General features: G+C 50.6%; 3 protein-coding genes and 1 pseudogene across 7 annotated transcripts in view; 2 read left to right on the top strand and 2 right to left on the bottom strand.

Moving 5' to 3' along the window:
- The first annotated feature begins 3,202 nt into the window (after positions 1-3,202).
- Positions 3,203-5,993, top strand: LOC120687964 (uncharacterized protein At5g01610-like). Its single transcript, XM_039970078.1, has 3 exons — positions 3,203-3,483; positions 3,972-4,026; positions 5,294-5,993. Exons 1-3 carry the CDS (start codon positions 3,397-3,399, stop codon positions 5,668-5,670), a joined length of 519 nt encoding a protein of 172 aa, XP_039826012.1. The 5' UTR covers positions 3,203-3,396; the 3' UTR covers positions 5,671-5,993.
- Positions 5,994-7,316: 1,323 nt separating this feature from the next.
- On the bottom strand, positions 7,317-8,940 carry LOC120687963 (annotated as a pseudogene). The gene has a single exon (XR_005680932.1). The product of XR_005680932.1 is annotated as an uncharacterized protein At5g39570-like (transcript).
- Positions 8,941-10,530: 1,590 nt separating this feature from the next.
- LOC120692391 lies at positions 10,531-11,830 on the top strand. The gene is made up of 4 exons (XM_039975665.1): positions 10,531-10,901; positions 11,005-11,094; positions 11,243-11,339; positions 11,431-11,830. The coding sequence occupies exons 1-4, from the start codon at positions 10,616-10,618 to the stop codon at positions 11,567-11,569; spliced, it is 612 nt and encodes a 203-aa protein (XP_039831599.1). The 5' UTR covers positions 10,531-10,615; the 3' UTR covers positions 11,570-11,830.
- LOC120692388 overlaps positions 11,703-18,917 on the bottom strand; it is a 27,882-nt gene continuing 20,667 nt past the window's right edge. Inside the window, exons 8-9 of one of the 4 annotated variants that reach the window (XM_039975662.1) lie at positions 12,872-13,485; positions 11,703-12,118 (exon numbers count right to left, since the gene is read on the bottom strand). In XM_039975662.1, coding sequence (XP_039831596.1) covers positions 12,115-12,118; positions 12,872-13,485 — 618 coding nt within the window. In that variant the 3' untranslated portion in view covers positions 11,703-12,114. Of the gene's footprint in view, positions 12,119-12,867; positions 13,489-18,917 lie in introns of those variants that run through there. The other 3 variants (XM_039975661.1, XM_039975659.1, XM_039975660.1) reach the window with 3 other exon arrangements.

Here is an 18,917-nt window from a genome sequence, read left to right as displayed (position 1 = left end):
AGCTCTAGACAAAGCATCAGCTGCTGCATTCTCCTTGCCTTTCCTGTATACCACCTTAAACTATAAGCCCATCAATCTGTTCATAGCTCTTCTTTGCATGTCAGAATGCAAATTTTGTTCAGTGAGATAAGTAAGACTTTTGTGGTCTGTTCTAATGATAAACTCCTGGTGCTGCAGATATTGTCTCCACTTAATCCACTGCCATAATCAATGCTAAGAATTCCTTCTCATAGATTGAAAGGTGCTTATGGTGTTGAGCTAAAGCTTTGCTAAGATAAGCTATTGGTTGTCCCTTTTGCATAAGGACTGCCCCAATACCAATGTCTGAAGCATCTGTCTCCACCACAAACTGCTCACTGAAATCAGGAAGGGCCAGAACAGGTGCAGTGACCATGGCCTGTTTGAGATTGTCAAAAGCTTGTTGTGCTGCGGCTGACCATTGGAACTATTTCTTTCTCAGGAGTTGTGTGAGAGGTTGAGCTATTAAGCCATAATGAGGAACAAACTTCCTATAGTATCTAGTCAGCCCCAAAAATCCCCTCAATGTTGTTACTGAGGCAGGCACTGGCCAGGCCATCATGGCCTCAATCTTAGTCGGGTTAGTGGACACACCTTTATCAACCACTTGTTGCTGTATTTTTGCCAGTAACATAGCTCTTTCTAGTGTTTCTGGGATTTGGGCTTGGACCACATTTCCCAATTCTGGTTTCAGGCCCATGACAAACTGTGTAGTAAAGAACAATTCTCCTAGCTCACTGTTATGCATAGTCACTTGATACTGGAGATCTTCAAAGGTGGAAATATACTGATACAATGTTGACACTTGCTGCAACTCCAGGAGTTGAGTTAATGCCTCCCTGTAGTCATTACTACCAAACTTTTACTCCACTGCAACAATGAAAGTTGACCAAACACCTAAACCATTCTTGAGCTTGTAAATCTTGAGCCATTTGGCTGCTTTGTCCTCCATGTGCAGATCAGCATATGTGGACCACATAGCTTCAGGAAGATTGAAAATCTTGAAATAATCCTCACACTTATCCTTCCAAATACCAAGATTGACACCCTCAAAACTAGGAAATTGCATCTTTGGTGTGAAACTCCTAGAATGGCCGTGCTCCAAGGGTCCTCCTCTATCTCTGTAAGGAGCTCGATGTGGAGGAAAGCCACCACGCACTGGGCCTGCACCTCCCGGAGCTTGCTGCCTTCTATGATGAAATCCCATCTCCTCATTACTGTCACTGGATTGTGGACTGGGTGGTCGGTCCTGGTGAGATCTCATCTGATTAAGCGTCAGTTGTGCAACTGCATTGCCAGTGGTCTCCATTTGTTTAGCCAATGTCTGTTGATCGAGCAACATCTGTTCCAGAACTTTGGTGGATACATCAAACTGAGTTTCTAGTTTCTCTTGACGACTTTCGACAGATCCAACTTTGGCAAATAAGATATCTAGACTCTCCATAACACTATCCCAATGTGCTTCATCTACTCGGTCACGCTCCTCCATATGGTTGAGGAGAATTTGAGTTTGCACAGAGGGCTTAGGCGGCGCCGTGTTGACTACACTGGAAGTAAGGAGACTGTGACTCGATTTGATGTTACCTTCACAGGCTCGAGAGGCGTCCCCAGACCGACGGATTGCAGTAGTCCCACTACGGAGCCGACGAACTCGTGCCGAATCGCTCGACAAAGCGCCCGTAACGTAGATCCTGCTACCTCTCACAGTCGTCGCCAAGGCTCTGGATGCCGAGGAACCTGATCCCCATCTAGACCTAAGCGGCGCGGAAAGAGGATGCGGTCGATGGCGCCGGAGCGGCTAACCGTCGATATGCGGTGGCCGCCGGCGACTGGAAGCCGCGGACGGGGCGTGGACGCCGGAATCTGGAAGGATACCGGCAGAGCAAATCAAAATCGCTGTGGATGCGAATTCGACCGACACGGGATTGTTGGCGATGAAAGGAGCGGTAGCGCACCGAGAATCGCTGACTCTGATACCACTTGTCACACCCGTTGCTACTGAGGATCCAGCAGCGTGAGAATCACAAGCACAGAGCAAATTCGATAGGGATCGGGGCTGGGCGATGAACCCTGGCACCCGGAGAACAGAGTTCTATTTTGTTTTCAGATAAGCAATGGTGTTTTCAATCCACACTCCACCACATATATTTCCCTCACGGGGTTACACCGGTAGCTGGACCCACCGATCAGCCCTGATGCCTAACACTGTAAAGAAGATACGTAATCTATACTTGATGCCTTCGCTGTCCAACCATGACACCAGGTAGCCAGAGCCAGCCAAAAGAAACCGTTTGGATAGCGTGTCCTGTGTGGCTATCTGGCCTTGCGTTGCCGATCCATCACGAATTCACGATGCGCTCCCAGCATCACACGGATCGCGGTGGGCGCCGCCGCGCGGCCGCCCGCGTCTCCGCCAGCCAGCGCTGCCTCCTCTGTCTTGTGCGTTTCCCGTTTGGCGCTCGCGCTCATGGGATGGCGCGGCGCGCTCGCCGGCCGTTGGACGAGACGAAACGGGCGCTTGGAACCGAAGGAAGAGAGCTCGGCGCGGCGCCCTCCCAGCGTACTGGGGCCTCCCAGCAGCTGTGTTTAGTTCCAAAATTTCTCTCTCTAAACTTTATTATTCATCTATCACATCAAATTTTTTGCCTCATACATAAAGCATTAAATGTAGGTAAATAAAAATACTAATTACATAGTTTTGATGTACACGACGAGACGAATCTTTTGAGCCTAGTTAAGTCATGGTAGGACAACAATTATCATAAATAAACGAAAAATGTTACAGTGTACTACAGTGTCCGATGTAACTATTTTTACCACCATTTTACGGATCTAAACACAGCCGGGCCCGTGAACCGGTCACGTCACAGTCATGCGGGCTGGCACCAAGGGCCCCCGCTCCTGCCGCTGCGCGGTGAAATAGCCAACACGCTACCCATTCGAGCGCGCGGATGTATTTTCGTTGGGCAAATTGCCCAAATTTAGATTTTGGATTAACCAACGTTCTAAATTTGAATAATACATGCGGCCGGTACTTTTTTTCTCCAGAAAAGAGAGAAAGAGGACGAAAGTCACGACAGCAAACAAGAAGCAATCCTCACTATCGCAAAGGATCCGGCGCCGCAGCACCGCGGCCCTCTCGATTCGCGAGCCGTTGTTATTTATCGGGGGTCCGCCCGGCCCGAGCGCCGCAGCTTTGAACCTGGTTCTCGTGTCGCCCATCCTGCGGCACCCCACCCGCGGCGCAGAGCCAGCCCGGCCGCCTTCGCCCACGCGCTCGTCTACGCGTTCACACAAGCGCGGCGCGCCTGCGCCACGACAGGGCAGTCGGCAGTTGTGACTTGTGAGTCGAGCCCAGCGGCCGCGCGGACGGAGGGGATGGAGAAGGCTCTCACCAAGCTCGGCAGCTTCACCATCTCCCGCAAGGCCAAGAAGGAGCTCTCCGCCATCGGCGATGACATCTCCGTGAGTGCTCGCCTCGCCGCCATTTCTCTTTTCTCTCTCCCCTTTCTGCGCAATCAGTTGCTCGCGGCCATTGCGTTGGATCCGTTGCCTTTGATCTCGACCCTGCCCTGGGGAGGTGAGGTGATGAACTGCTGTATGGGTGTGGTAATGCGATGTCTACTTCTCCGGGTTCTTGACAGGGCTGACTACTCAACTCAGACTTCTTGGGGGCATTGTTCGCGCATCCTTCTCATGTGCATTTCTTTTCTTGGCTTATTTGAGGCTGGATCAGATTCGTTTTCTTGCACCTTTACTCGTAGCAATAATACTTTTTTGCTTGAATCTATTTTGTGCAACAATGTCCTACTGGAGCGATGAAGGAAAAAGAAAATACCCTCTGATCGAACTGGCACCATTTTTGGGGGCGAGCAATCTCTTCTGTAGATAAAAGTCGTTCAATTCAGCAGCATTTACAAGATAAGTCTGACAGCCTTTGATCTGATCCGCAGCGTTTCTCCAGCACCGTGGAGGAGAAGGCAAAATGGGTGTTCGAGAAGCTCAAAGGTACAGTTGTTCTGTTCCATTCCATGGTTGGTTTCGTGGCTGTGAAAATAGCAGTGAATCTGAAGAGAAGTTATATGATGAATTAGAACCTTCTGGGTGGATGTTCAAGTTGTTTTGGCAACATCATTAGTACAAGTGTCCATGGCTGTTAGCTTTTCTTGCATCATGCGTAAAACCAAAGCAACTAAAAAAAAGAGCTTTCTTAAATATATGATTGTATGCACCAGCTGCCTGATTCCTAGCCTTTTCTCTGATTTGGATCTAGCTTTTCTTGGATTTCCTGTACCCTTTTGATCTGCAAAGTATAGTGCACATGGGGGCCAAACTGAATTGTCTTGTGCTACATTCTGCTGCCCTGCAATAGTTGGCTTCTGGCCCAGTGTTTGTTGATGCCACTATTCTGAAGTCCATGGAGCAATGGATAGGGGGCTTGCTCACCTAACAGCTTTGTTTTACTTGCAATCTTTGCATTGTTCCTCCTGAAATCTTTGGCGGTATTAGCAAGGCTGTGCAGTATATGTCATGGTCGTAGGAAACACCAACCACAGCCAGTTGATTTGCCAGCTGTAGTGTCTATTGTTTGTCATCGTACTTGCTTCCAAGTGACGTCTAATTTATTGTGGCTGTATTCGCACAATTGCATGAACAATATCAATTAATAATGTACCTTGACAACTTAACCTCTCAATTCTCATATCAAAGCATTGGAGTACAAAATAACTCTGTTCTGAATAGACTGGTTGCAATCTGGATACTTCTCCCGTTCCTCTTTTTTCCTTTCTTTTGCAGGTCTCATCAGTAACGTGTTTGTACACACAATTATAGCATTCGTGTTTAATTTTTTTTCTCCTGATTTGTTAAGGCTATTCATTGCTCTATAATTATTGTCATAATTATTTCTGTTTGTCGGATTCCAATTTATGTGATGAACAACAGCAGCAGCAGCAACATCAACAAAGCCTTTTTGTCCCAAGCAAGTGGAGACTCAGACTATGTGATGAACAATTAAAATGTCATAGAAATCTTAGTCTCTTGGAAGTCATAGATTTCACTTGTATTTCTTTTGAAATTCCATGTCAAAGTTGAGTTCCTACAAGGCTCAACATTTTCTGCTTCTGAATTCTATTTGTTTATCACTTCATTAACTTCATATGCTCATCCCCTAGCACTCTCAGCTAGACCCTCTGCATACAAAGTAGAAGGTGCAAACTGTGACTTTGATATTTCAAAAATATTTACTGACCTCGGATTCTCCTATCCTATCCAGGACACAAGAAGTCACTTTCTGATCTCCTGCGTGAGCACAACCTCCCTCCAGGCCTCTTCCCTCGGAACATCATCTGCTATGAGTATGATGAATCAAACTCGAAGCTTGTGGTGCACCTGTCCAAGCCTTGCGAGGTGAGCTTCAAGGATTCCTCCATTATACGGTATGCTCCTCGCGTCAAGGCGACTCTGTCCCGAGGCAAGCTTTCTGGGATTGAAGGCATGAAGACCAAAGTAGTGGTGTGGGTGAAGGTGGCCAGCGTGAGCCTCGAGAGCTACAAGTCCGACAAGGTGTGCTTCATTGCCGGCGTGAAGAAGCTGAGGCAGAAGGATGCTTACGAGGTCCCCCGCGAAGCCGTCTCCGTCGAGGAGTTCTGAGCTCGATTGGTTGGGCACTTGGGCTTACCTGTCGTATCATTCATTCGTATCATTTTTTGGGTCCCTGTTATGTGATTCTCAAGGACAGATTGGTGATTGATGTCCTGTGATTCGGTAGATTTGTATAGTGCAAACATGGAGGATTTGTTATGGCTAGCAAAAGACAACCCGTGCAATGTTATCTGATGAGTCCTCCACGTGAGTGATGTCCCCGTAATGTGAACATTCAGCATGTGTTGGTTCTGCTTTGCTTTCTTCTAGGGTGTATCTGTTCCTGTTTTGTTTTGCATGGTACTGCATGTGGTTGGTTGGTGACTGAATTACACAATTTGTTTCAGCAAGCATTCAGTCATGAGATTGTTTCCCCCTGATCATACGCATTGGCACTGTTCTATACTTGATTGACAACATATGACAGAAGAACCAGGGGTGGATCTAGCCTGGGGGCTGGGAAGCCTCCATTGAAGCATGAGGTGTTGGAGGAGGAGAAGAAAGGAAGAGAGGAAAAAGAGATGCATGTAGAGGAGGAAGATAAGAGCCCCCCTAACACCCAAGACTGCATCCGTCACTGAGAAGAACTACGCAGAGACTGGTCCCTAGTATGATAGTTTTTGTGCAGCAATATGTAACCAGGAGCTGTGCATTTTCATAATCAACAGTGGCGGTAAAATTTGACTGCAAAATGCACTGGCATGATAGCATAGTCCATGAACAAAGACAACATTCTAGACATATATTAAGTGAAACGCAAGAATGACAATCAAATCAGGTAGCATCATCAGGAACAGTAAAATACAATGAACCAACTTCTCTTTAAATACGGACTACTCCTGGAATGTCTGACTTCTTTTTATATTACTCTTATTGTCTCTATTTTTTAAATCTGTTAGGTCAAACCAGTCAAGAAAGATTGACCCTGCAGAAGGATACTGTTGGGCTACTTTGAATGAGTAATAGGAAATCAGAAACCATTGGGCTGAAAGGACACATAACGTTCATAGTTGCTCAACTAATGAGGGACTTTTTTTTTTGAAAGAAAACTAATGAGGGACTTGGACAAGTGGCTAAAAGAAGATGCCCTTTGTGGGAATGTTCCACCATAGTGGAAGAAGGGAGATGCTGTTTGTGCTTGTAAAGGTCTTAAAGCTGATGGCATAACATCAGCTGTGAATCTAATTCAGCACTCCTCTTTGCCTTTTTGTCTAATTGATTGACTTGTACTTCTAACTTAGGTACTAACATTACTAATGCCAAATGCTCAACCATTTAACAGTACACGAATAGCCAAAACATCAACATTGACATAAATTAGCAGCCTAGCAGGCACAAATCACAATGGCTAAGTGAGGAAAGGAATGGCAACTACTTCTATGAGATAAGAGCCAACGCAGCTGCATAGAAGTTAAATGCACATAAGAACTGCTGTTCAATCTATCCATTGCAGAAGCTATTTCATAAGGCGATAAGCCTAGAACCAGCACTGAAGCACCAAACAAGTTGACAGCAAAAATGAAATCTGATTCAGGAACAGATGCACGGATTGCTTTACTATATAGCATGATAAGATCAAGTGCCAATATATCTGTAAACCAATTTCACAAAATAGCAACCAGTCAAAAGGAAACTCTTTTAACAACAGCAGCTAATGGATCAATATGTATTCAACAGTTCCATTCATTATAAGTTGCAACAATATATTAGTTTTAAGTCAGAAACAATACACAATATGAACACCAAAGCACCCAACCTTTTATTCTCCCAGAATCATAAAAAGCCCATTAGGCAACACAGACAACATAGCCAATTCCACTCTTATTACACCCTAGGATGGAAACTGTTGAAATTTTCACAACTTGTAAACATTGAACAGGACAAGGGACTAACCAAACACAAGCAAGTCCTTCCTGAACCATGACATGGCAAGGATTAATCACCGCTTCTTCAAGAACCCTTCTGCAAGCTTTAAGTAGTCACCCATACCACCCCCACTCTCCCCTTCACCATCCTTTTTGTTCATGAAACCCTGTGCCAGCTTCAGGTAATCCCCAATACCACCGCCCTCTGACTCATCATCACCATGTTTCTTCTTCTTCTTGTCATCTTCATCCTTACCATACTTCCCTCCACTATGGCCACTGGTCTTCTTGTACCCCTCCTCTTCTTCATATCTTCCCCCTGAATGCCCACTAGGCTTCTTCTTGTAGTCATCTTCTTCGTACCTTCCTCCATGGCCTCCCCCACTGGAAGCCCCATAGCCATATCCACCACCACTAGGCTTCTTGTACCCATCATCTTCTTCATACCTCCCTCCACCATAACCGCCACTTGGCTTCTTGTTGTACTCATCTTCATACCTTCCTCCACCCCCATATCCACCAGCACTAGGCTTCTTCCTATAATCATATTCCTCCTCATACCTTCCCCCTCCATAGTCACCGCCACTTGGCTTCTTTTTATACTCATCTTCTTCATACCTTCCTCCACCATAGCCGCCACCACTTGGAGGCCTCTTGTATTCATCTTCTTGCTCATATCTCCCCCCACCATAGCCGCCACTAATGGGCTTCTTATTGTAACCATCTTCATCCTCGTACCTCCCCCCTCCATAGCCACCACTGCCTGGCTTCTTCCTGTGATCATCCTCTTCCTCATACCTTCCACCTCCATAGCCACTCCCACCACCAGGCTTCTTCTTGTACTCATCCTCCTCATACCTCCCACCGCCAGGCTTTTTCTTGTACCCTTCTTCCTCATCCTCATACCTCCCCCCTCCGTGGCCAGGCTTCTTCCCGTACTTGCCTTCCTCCTCCCCGTGATGCTTGCCGCCGCCGCCGCCGCCGCCGCCCCCCTCCTTGCGGCCGTACTGGTGGAGGTACTCCTCGGCCTTCTCGAGGTACCCCCCCGACGGGCTTCCCCTCGAGCTTTCCGTACTGGGAGGCGGCGTGGAGCAGGTCGGCCGCCGCCCCGGCGACCCGGTCCTTGTCCACCTTCTCAAGGCTGTGGTCCTGGAGCGCCAGCTTGGCCGCCTCCGCCACGAGCTTGGCGCTCGAGGCGAGGTCCCCGCTGCCCCCGCCGGACGGACGGTGCTGGGACGGGCCGCGGCGGCCGGTGCTCTCGTCGCCGTCGTAGGAGGCCATTCCCTAGGGAGGTGGATCTAGTCTAGAACGGGGCAAAAGCCAACGGGGTTTTTGCTTTGGGTGCGATGCCCGTGTCGTCGCGGTGGCAGGTGCGCTCAGCTCGTCGGCTGGGCAACACGGGTATATTGCCCGTCCTCGGAGGGCACCACTGCGGCTTTGACACGGAGCTTCCGTCTCGGGAAAGCGTGGGAGACGCGTCCGAAACGGCCGACACGGCTGCGATGAACTGGGGGAGTTGGGGAGACCGGACACGGGCACACGACAACCCGGCATGACGCGCGTAACACATCGGGAACTCACGAACGGAACGGGCATGGTATTTTGGAATATGTTTAGAGCATGTACAATAATTAGACGGTTGTTGTCTATAAGTGTCAAAAATATCGTACAAAAATAATAAAATAGACAACTCATACAATGATGTGTCTGTTAGTCTGCCTACAAGCTATTTAATGTATGTATGAATACACTAAAAAACAATGATTAAATATACCATGATCTTTGTATATTTTTGTTACATGTGTTAAAAAAGCATTTTGGATTCAAAATATGCAAACAACTGTACATAGGCCCTGTTTAGATGTTTTGCAAAAAAAAATTGCGATGGAATCTTGCAAATTTGAAGTACTAAATGAAGTCTATTTACAAAACTTTTTTCACAGATGGTTGTAAATCGCGAGACGAATCTAATGATGCTAATTAATCCATAATTAATTAATAATTAGCGAATGGTACTGTAGCATCACTGTTGCAACATGGATTAAGTAGTTCATTAGAATCGTCTCGCGATTTACAGCCCATCTATGCAAAAAAATTTGTAAATAGACTTTATTTAGTACTCTATGCATGTGTCGAAATATTCGATTTGACGTTTTTTTTTGTGTTTACCGGATTATAGTTTGGGAACTAACAGGACCACAATCTGAAAGTTGTGAGAAATATGAATAAAGAAACCCCTCAACCTTATCTCTATCTCCTGTGTCATGTCCATCTCTCCCTGTCTTTTATCCGTGTTCGGCAGGCTAGAGCTGGAATGGGATGAGAGAAAAATACTGTTGGGCTGGCTGGAGCTGGTGGCTGGAGCGGTGTGAGAGCTGGAGTGGAGAGGACCTGCCGAACGCAGTGTATGTCCTGTCCACTCTCCCGTGAACTCTCCTGTTTCTCTATCCTCTCTTCATCTCTCATGGCCGCGAGTGTAGCAAAGAACTGAGGCTCAGCGGCCTGCGTGGGCGGTGACGCCGCGGCCGATGCTGGCGTGAGGGCGGGCGGCGGCTCGATACAGGCGGCGGCGCCGCGGACAGAGCTGGCGGCCGGCCGGCTCGGCGCGAGCGGACGGAGGACAGCGCCAACGAGAAGCTTGAGAGTGGCGCCATGCTGCCATGGCCGGTGGCTAGCTTGGGCTAGCGGCTCAAACGCGGGATCTGGTGGAGTAGATTTCTGATTTTTCGTAGCGGATCCGGTGGCGCCAAGAGCAATCGTACAACGGGGCGTGGAAGCTGTCTTCTCGTGTGGGAGCACGAGCCCAAGTCGTCCTCTCGGGAGGCGACGGGGATGCTGTCTATATGGGTTCACAGGGTGATTTTTGCAAAACTTACACTATACAGACGACATCATAATGACCGTTGTACATGCCCTTAGACATACACCTACACAGAACTTTGAGGGTCTTTATTCTTCTATGCAGTAAGACGAACATGACAGTTGCTGAGAAGAAAATGAACATCTAGAAGACTTAATCCTTAGCTGCTGAAAAAAGATCTCAGGAGTAATCCCCAGATCGTGTCATCGTTAGTGGCTCACAAGAGGACATGTCGGCACATATCTTTCCAGTCATCGGCAACTTCCCCCGGGCCAATCTGCAGTGCTCCATCCACCCATCTATCCTCTCGTGCCGTCGTGCGTTGCCAAGCCGACCAGGGAGTGACGAAGCTACCATGCTCGGCCTCCGCGGCCTCGTCGCCGCGCCCGCACCTGCCGCCGCAGCACCACCGAGGGGGCGGTGCAGCGCCGCCGCGCCGCCGGAGAAGGCCGGCCGGGTTTCCTTGGCCGTCCCCGCGGCCGCCGCGCTCTCGCTGGTCATCTGGACCAGTCCAGGTACAGAACTTGCACACTACCACCAACCACGCTTCCAGTAGCCAACTATAGTAGCCACCCACTCCCACACTGATGCCGGGGACATTTTGTCCGCGAACTGCAGCGAGCGCCGGCATCCTGTCAGGTTTCTCGGGGTTGGAGTCGACGCCAGGCCCGGACCTGCCCCGGCTCGAGTTCCTGGAGAAATGGAATGGTCAGCTGCTCAGCTCCGTTACCTTGTTTACCTTGTTATACAGTTCATGTAAACGCCATGGCTCATGAACATGTCCTCGCTGCAAACTTCTCATGCTGTGGCCCTCTTGACTGACGGAAAACCTTATCTTCCTTGTTGCGCTCTCAAGCCGAGAACCAGAAGAAGTACGCCGAGTTCGACAACAGGTTCAAGAACTCCCAGGTGCTGAAGGACCTGCTCGAGAAGTCTAAGAAGAACAAGGAGAAGTAAACCTGCTTGTTCATGCTCCCTGACATGCATCTTTGTGTTGTGCCGATGCTAATGGGATGGATGTGTTGCGCATGGCCGGTTTTGCAGGAACGAGAGGTTGATCCAGGACAAGTACTGCCTGAGGGGCGCCGAGTGGGGCGTCGGGGACTGCTCCACGGAGGGCATGTCAGAACAGGAGCGGGAGGATTTCATCTCGGAGCTCAAGAAGAAAACTGGAGCGGAATAGCGAGCTGACTCATCTCTAGCTGATAAACGAGGAGGAGCACTTCGCCGGTCGCCGCTGCAATGTTTGGGGAATTGCCTTTTTTATTACCATGGGAGTTCTAGGAAGGCCGACGAAATGTTCTTTCAGAGAGCACTAGGAGTATCAAGAGAATGTACACGACCATCACGCGACCTCAAAATTTATTACAATGTACATGCACCAAGCGGAATGCGCATCTGCAGAAGCAAATCACTATTGCCACAATATCGCAAGTTCTTGAAATTGTCCCTAGTCCATGGGGAAACCGAAGTGTGTTACTGAAGTAGAATTTTCCAAGGTTTTACTGTTACAGGACTGAATGGTGGCCTCAGTTCTGAAATCACCCGCCAACATTTCACTAGATACCCTACCCTAAAAGCAGTTGATACAGCAGTGGAATGCGCCCAGGTGGAGACATTGCCGGTATTCCAACAAAGACCACACATATGGACCTTGCTATGGCAGGGCTTCGATGGATGCTATGGCAGGGCTTCAATGCCAAATCAAGTGACCTTGCCATCATTCAACTACCTTGAAAATGGACAGAAACAAATTTCAGCTTGGTGCCAGCAAATGCTACTAAATACTTAAAAGTAAATACATAAATAAATTCATGGGAAAAAAAATTGCATAGCTGATGGCATAATTACCCATGGCAAACATATTCCCAGATGTGGTATTAGTTTAATGTGGCTTCGTGCTAATTGCTACCATTGGAACTGGATACCAGGTACCAATTAACTATTTACTAGCGACTGCTATGGGCATCAGTTCAACAAACATACACTCTGTAAATAGTTTGGACGCATGAAGGCCACAGGCGACAGAAAATAAGCAAACATTGCTAATATATGCAGTTGAGGTTACTGGTCATTAACACTGTAACAATAATGTGACAATGTAACCATGGCAGGATGATCTCTTCTCAGTAAAAACCATGAAAGATCCACTGAGGGACGAAAATTAAACTAAACGATTCAGTACCACGATCTGTGGCTTGCATATACTATTTTATAATTGTATATTGTCCTCAAAAACATGAAATATGAAGCCAACTATCTCTTCGAACCATATTCTTCAACAAATGAGCACGTAGCAAATTTAAACTTCAGCAATCCTTCATTTTCTGTCAATTTTAGCTATAGGTTAAAACCTACTAGGCGACAACTGCAATCGTGTATTTACTGAGCTAATATATATGAAAGCACAACACGTTTTTACTTAAAACGTTGAAAATAGAAACAGTGATGAACAAAGAATATAGAAACAAGTACTACGGACTACCTGCGAGGCTGAGGTGAGGATGGTTGATCAGGAGAGGAATGAGAGGAACCACTCCTATATGGACCACGCCTTTGCCCATAAAAACCATTATGCATAACTTGGCGTGCCGACCGTGGTATGTCATCACCATCTGCTGCGGGGAGTGGCCCAAGAGAACCAAATTCAATTGGTTCAGATGAGGATGCACCATGATTTGTGCCCGGTTCATATGAGTACACCATAAAAAACGGTGGTCCTGGAGGGCCAGATAAAGGACTGGGACCATTTGAAGCTGTAGATTGTGGTGTATAACCCCCATGCACTGTGTTCCCTTGTCTGCGCATAGAGTTTGTGGATCCAAAAGATTGGCCCTGCACAAAATATTGAGAGCTTGCCTCATGCCTGTATGAGTCATTTCTATAAGTTCGCCGTGGCCTATCAGGCTGACTCTCATCATTGGCCTGTCTATCAGACCGCATGCCAGACCTCTCTGACTGGCTACGTCCATAGCTGTGGTTTGGATTTCGTTGTTTTGAGTTTATCCAGCTTGCTTCCTTGTCACTATAGTCACTCCTGTCACCATTATAACCGCCTCTGTAGTTTCTTGAATTTGAGTGCCTTTCCCTAAAGGGTACCTTCTGAAAAGAAGCCAAAGAATTGACCGTTTAGTATCTCACAGTCCAGACTATCAATTTCATAAATGATTGCTTACTAATAAATCTATCTCTTTCGGAACAAAGAAATCACTGTGCCTAGAGGTACAGAAGGTAGAACTATCATAAAGAAAACCTACAGCAACCATATCCCAAATTTTTTAATTCAGTCATGAAACGAACTAATTAGTTTTCTTCGTGTCCCACAACTAGACATAATACACTTAACTGATGATTCATTATTGGTGAGTAAACACTCTCAACAATGTATGACGTTTAGGACCTCAATGTCATTTGTTTAAAAATGGAGTATAAATCATTCATTCCTTTGGACATCCTTATGGTGCCACCAAACATTATCAATGTCACCAGTGGAGTATACCACTGAAGATAGGGTCTACACAATATCATCCACATCGTTTTAGGACGTTTACAATGAGGGTGTATCGGGGGGGGGGGGGGGGGGGGACACGGTCTAGGTTGCCCTTGAAGAAGGTCCGTCCTGAATGCCAGCTTACCATGCTATGATTTCAGTCTTTTGGTGGGGTAACACATGAGCTTCAAGTTGACTAAACACCATTACAAAGAAAAAAAATGCCTGGTTGTCAGAAAAGGAAGTTTCTGTTGAACCTCAGAATACTTTCAAGACTATGATTCTAGTCAAGTTTATATTGGGTGTATCTGTTTTGGGTTCAAATTCCTTGTATTCCTCCAAACCCTAGATAGGGTGGGTAATATGGTAGCCATTACATGAGCCTCTAGATGGGCCTAAACTATACACACCAACACCCCCCCCCCCCCCCCCCCCGCACAGTCTGAACTACCGGCGCAGCGGAGTTCAAGACTGGAGAATAAGAAAGCCAACACCACCCCGCAGTCTGAATAACCGGCGCAGCGGTGTTCAAGACTGGACAACGAGAAAGTACACACAGGGCAAATACACGCCCGCAGCCACAACTAGCCACCTGCTACGTTGAGGCTGGAGCGAAACTCCGAGAAGGTCGAGGAGGGTAGTCCCTTGGTGAAGATGCGAAACTCCGAGAAGGTCGAGGAGGGTAGTCCCTTGGTGAAGATGTCGGCAAACTGGGAGGTGGTCGGGACATGGAGTACCCGAACATCGCCGATGGCGACCCTGTCGCGCACGAAATGCAAGTCGATCTCCACATGCTTCGTCCGCTGATGCTGAACGGGGTTGGTTGAGAGATACACGGCGCTGACGTTGTCGCAGTAGACGAGCATGCTCTTGGCGAGCGGGCTGTGGAGCTCCGCCAAGAGCTGTCGTAGCCAGGACGCCTCCGCCACGCCGTTAGCGACAGCCCGGTACTCCGCCTCGGCACTGGAGCGGGAGACAACCGGCTGCCGCTTGGACGACCAGGAAACCAGGTTGCCGCCCAAGAAGACGGCGTAGCCGGAAGTGGAGCGGCGACTGTCCAGACAGCCAGCCCAGTCAGCGTCGGTGTAGACAACCAGCTCAGCAGAGGACGAGCGGTGAAGGACCAGGCCGAGGTCCATAGTGCCACGGACGTAGCGGAGGAGACGCTTCAGCGCAACAAGGTGTGACTCGCGGGGATCATGCATATGGAGACAGACCTGCTGAATAGCGTGGGTGAGATCCGGCCTGGTGAAGGTGAGGTACTGCAAGGCACCGGCCAGACTTGGGTAGGCAGTAGGATCAGCCACAGGATCACCGAGATCAGCAGACTGCTTCGCCTGAGTGTCGACAGGGGTGGAGCGGGGCTTGCAATCAGTCATCCCAGCCCGCTCCAGAATATCGAGGGCATACTGCCGCTGGTGAAGGAGGAGGCCAGACGGGCGAGGCTCAACAGTGACGCCCAAGAAGTGGGGGAGCTGACCAAGATCCTTCATAGCAAATTCCTGCTGCAGAGAGGAGATGACGCGCTGAAGCAACTGCTGACTGGAGGCTGTGAGCACAATGTCATCGACATAGAGCAGCAGATAGGCAGTCTCATCCCCACGGCGGTAGATGAAGAGAGACGTGTCAGACTTGGCCCCGGTGAACCCCAATGTCAGCAAGAACGTGGCGAACCGAGAATACCAAACCCGAAGAGCCTGCTTCAGACCATAGAGAGACTTGTTGAGCCGGCAGACCATGTCCGGACGACTGGAATCCACAAATCCCGCTGGCTGAGAGCAGTAGACTGTCTCTGACAGAGTGCCATGAAGAAACACATTCTTCACATCTAGCTGGTGCACAGGCCAAGAGCGAGAGAGCGCAAGCGAGAGGACCGTGCGCACAGTAGCAGGCTTCACCACTGGACTGAAGGTCTCATCATAGTCCACGCCAGGCCGCTGAGTGAAACCCCGGAGAACCCAGCGAGCCTTGTAGCGCTCCAGTGTGCCGTCAGCCTGACGCTTATGCATCCAGATCCACTTGCCTGTGACCACATTGCAACCAAACGGACGCGGCACGAGGTCCCACGTCTGGTTAGCAAGAAGAGCCGCGTACTCCTCTTCCATCGCGTGACGCCAGTAAGAATCCGCCAAGGCGTCACGGACAGAGGAGGGTACCGGAGAGACCCGCGGCTCCCCCTCGGTGGCGGAGAGAGTCGCGGCCTAAGACGCCATCCGTCGAGTCACCATGGGATGGATATGTCGAGGATCCCGATGGATGACTGGCGGGTGGTACACCGCCGGCTCGACTCGAGAGTGAGGCGGCGGAGGCGGTGACGGCTCCGGTGTAGGCGTCGCAGGAGCCTCCGGAGCCGAAGGCGGCGCCGAACGACGCCGGTACACCGGGGCACCGGGGCCACGCTGGGCGCAGCAGGGATCACCGGAAGTGCTGCCGGTGCACCGAGAACACCTGCAGGGAAAGGACAGATAGGTAAAGGTGGCTGAACCACCGGGTCAGTCGAAAACAGCGACTCCAGCTCGGGGTCAGGAGAAGGTGTGAAGGAGGTGGAGTAGGGGAAATCCGACACGTCAAACACGACGTGTCAGGAGATCAAGACGCGGCGAGGTAAGGTCAAAGCATCGGTACCCCTTATGGTCAGGGGAGTAACCAAAAAACACACGAGTCGAGCGGGGCGCCAGCTTGTGAGAAGCAGTGGCGGAGATGTTAGGGTAACATGCACACCCGAAGACCCAAAGGTGGTTGTAGCGAGAAGGGGTACCGAAAAGAGCGTGGTGTGGAGTGAGAGCAAAAGGAGCAGTGGACGGAAGGCGGTTAAGCAAGTAGGTGGCGGTGTGGAGGCTCTCAGCCCAGAAGCGCGGGGACAGAGAGGCCTGGATCAGAAGGGTGCGCACGACGTCGTTCGTCGTGCGAATCATCCGCTCAGCCTTGCCATTCTGAGAGGTATACGGACAAGACATACGCAGCTAAACACCCCGAGAGAGAAAGAAGGAACGGAAGGTGGAGTTATCGAACTCATGTCCGTTGTCACACTGGACGGCCTTAATGGTGAGGCCGAACTGAGTGGACATCCAGGCAAAGAAGTGGAGGAGGGTGGGGAAGGTCTCAGACTTGGCGCGCAAAGGAAAAGTCAAAAATCATCAACCACCACCAGATAATATTTATAACCAGACATGCTGAGTATAGGAGATGTCCAAAAATCAAAGTGAACAATATCAAAGGCATGCGCAGCATGCGAAGAAGAAGAAAAAGAAAATCTGACATGACGACCTAACTGGCACGCATGACAAAGGTGCTCAGCAGGAGTCCTAGTACATGGAACATCGGAACTACAACCGAGCTGAGCCAAAACGTCGCGGCCGGGATGACCAAGCCGGCGGTGCCAGGTGGTGGAAGACGGCGTCACGGCAAAAGCAGCAGACAAAGAAGAAGTCGAAGGCAGAGCAGCGGAAACAGGAAGACGAAGGGTGTAAAGGGGCCTCGAGCTGTCACATCGGAGGAGTGGACGCCGGGAAGCCGAATCCTTCACAGTAAGACCAAAAGAGTCAAATTCAATGAAACAAGAATTGTCAGCAGTAAACTGGCGAATGGAAAGAAGATTGTGAACCATCTGAGGAGCAACAAGGATATTGGGAAGACGAAAAGAGCCAGGAGCAGAACCCACGGCGGTGACAGGAAGACAAAACCCATCACCAACCATGATGGAAGGACAAGAGGGGTGTGGGGGTCGGACAGAAGAGAGGATACCGGCATCTGGGGTGGTGTGGAAGGAGGCACCCAAGTCGGCGATCCACTCGGTGCTGAAGGACTGCGCCAGAGCGACCTGGTCCCACCCCCCAGGCCAGGTCGGCTGCTGGCTGGGCTGAGCGAGCGGGGTCTAGGACGGCGCGAAGAGGGGAGCAGCACCGGTGAACATGGCCGCCGGCTGGAGCCGAGGACGAGCCCCCTCCCCCCCGCCGGACCCTGGAAGGGCCACATCAAGATGCGCCCTGACCATGGGTTGCTAAGGATGGTCAGGACGTACCTCCAGGGGCAGGAGCCGGAGTCGGCGCGCCCCGACGACCCCCACCGGTACCCCCAGAAGCAGGGCCACCACCACCCCGTCCCCCCCCCCCCACGATGTCCACCCCCCCTCCCAACCTCCGGTATGCCCGGCGGGAACAGCACCAAGGAGGGAGGTGGCAGGAGCGGCGGAGGAGGCCGGTGGAGCAACCACGAGCGCGGTGGAGGAGGAGGACGAGCCGGTCACGAGACCCCGGGTGATCTCCTCGAGGACCAGGTCGTCCCGGACCTACAGGAAGGAGGGGAAGGGCCTCTGGCGGGTGATCCATGTCCGCAGGTGGTCGTAGGTAAGACTGAGACCCCGCACGACATTGAGCACCAAGACCCGGTCGGGCACCGGGCACCCGAGGTCGTGAAGAGCATCGGCCATGCCCTTCATCCTTCTGCAGAACTCCCCAATGGAGAGGTCCCCCTGCTCGAAGGTGCGGAAGGTGGCGTCAAGCTGGAGAGCGCGGAACTCGGCGTTGCCGAGGAACTGTCCCTCGAGCGCCAGCCAGGCCTGGCGCGCGGTGCCGCCGTGAGTCCGGACGATGTCCTGCAGATCTAGGGAGATGGTCCCAAAGATCCAGGACAGGGCGACGCTGTCGAGGCGCAGCCACACCACATCACGCGCCTCGACCGGCGTGTTGAGGAGGACGTGGTCGTCAAGGGCGTAACGGCGGAGGGCGAGGAGGACCTGGTCCCCCCAGCGCTCGTAGGAGGACGTAGGGTCGAGGAGGTCGGAGACCAGGGCCTTGATGTTCTGGACACCGGCGGCCTGAAGGTGGAGCTGGGCGACCATGGGATCGGTCGGGTCGAGCCGGGGTCCAGAACCCGAGGGCGGAGGCTGGTGAGAAGAAGATGCGGTGTGCTCGACGAAGGGGACGGCGGGTCGCTGGCCGGTGCGGAGGATGTAGTGCTCCGCCTCAGCGACCCGGCGAGCGAGAGCATCGACCGCGGAGTGCTCGCGCTCCCAAGCGAAGGCAGCCGCGCGGACCCGCTC

Source organism: Panicum virgatum, chromosome 9N (assembly GCF_016808335.1).
Source record: "Panicum virgatum strain AP13 chromosome 9N, P.virgatum_v5, whole genome shotgun sequence".
NCBI classification, from domain to species: domain Eukaryota; kingdom Viridiplantae; phylum Streptophyta; class Magnoliopsida; order Poales; family Poaceae; genus Panicum; species Panicum virgatum.
This window is presented reverse-complemented; position numbering and strand designations above follow the sequence as displayed.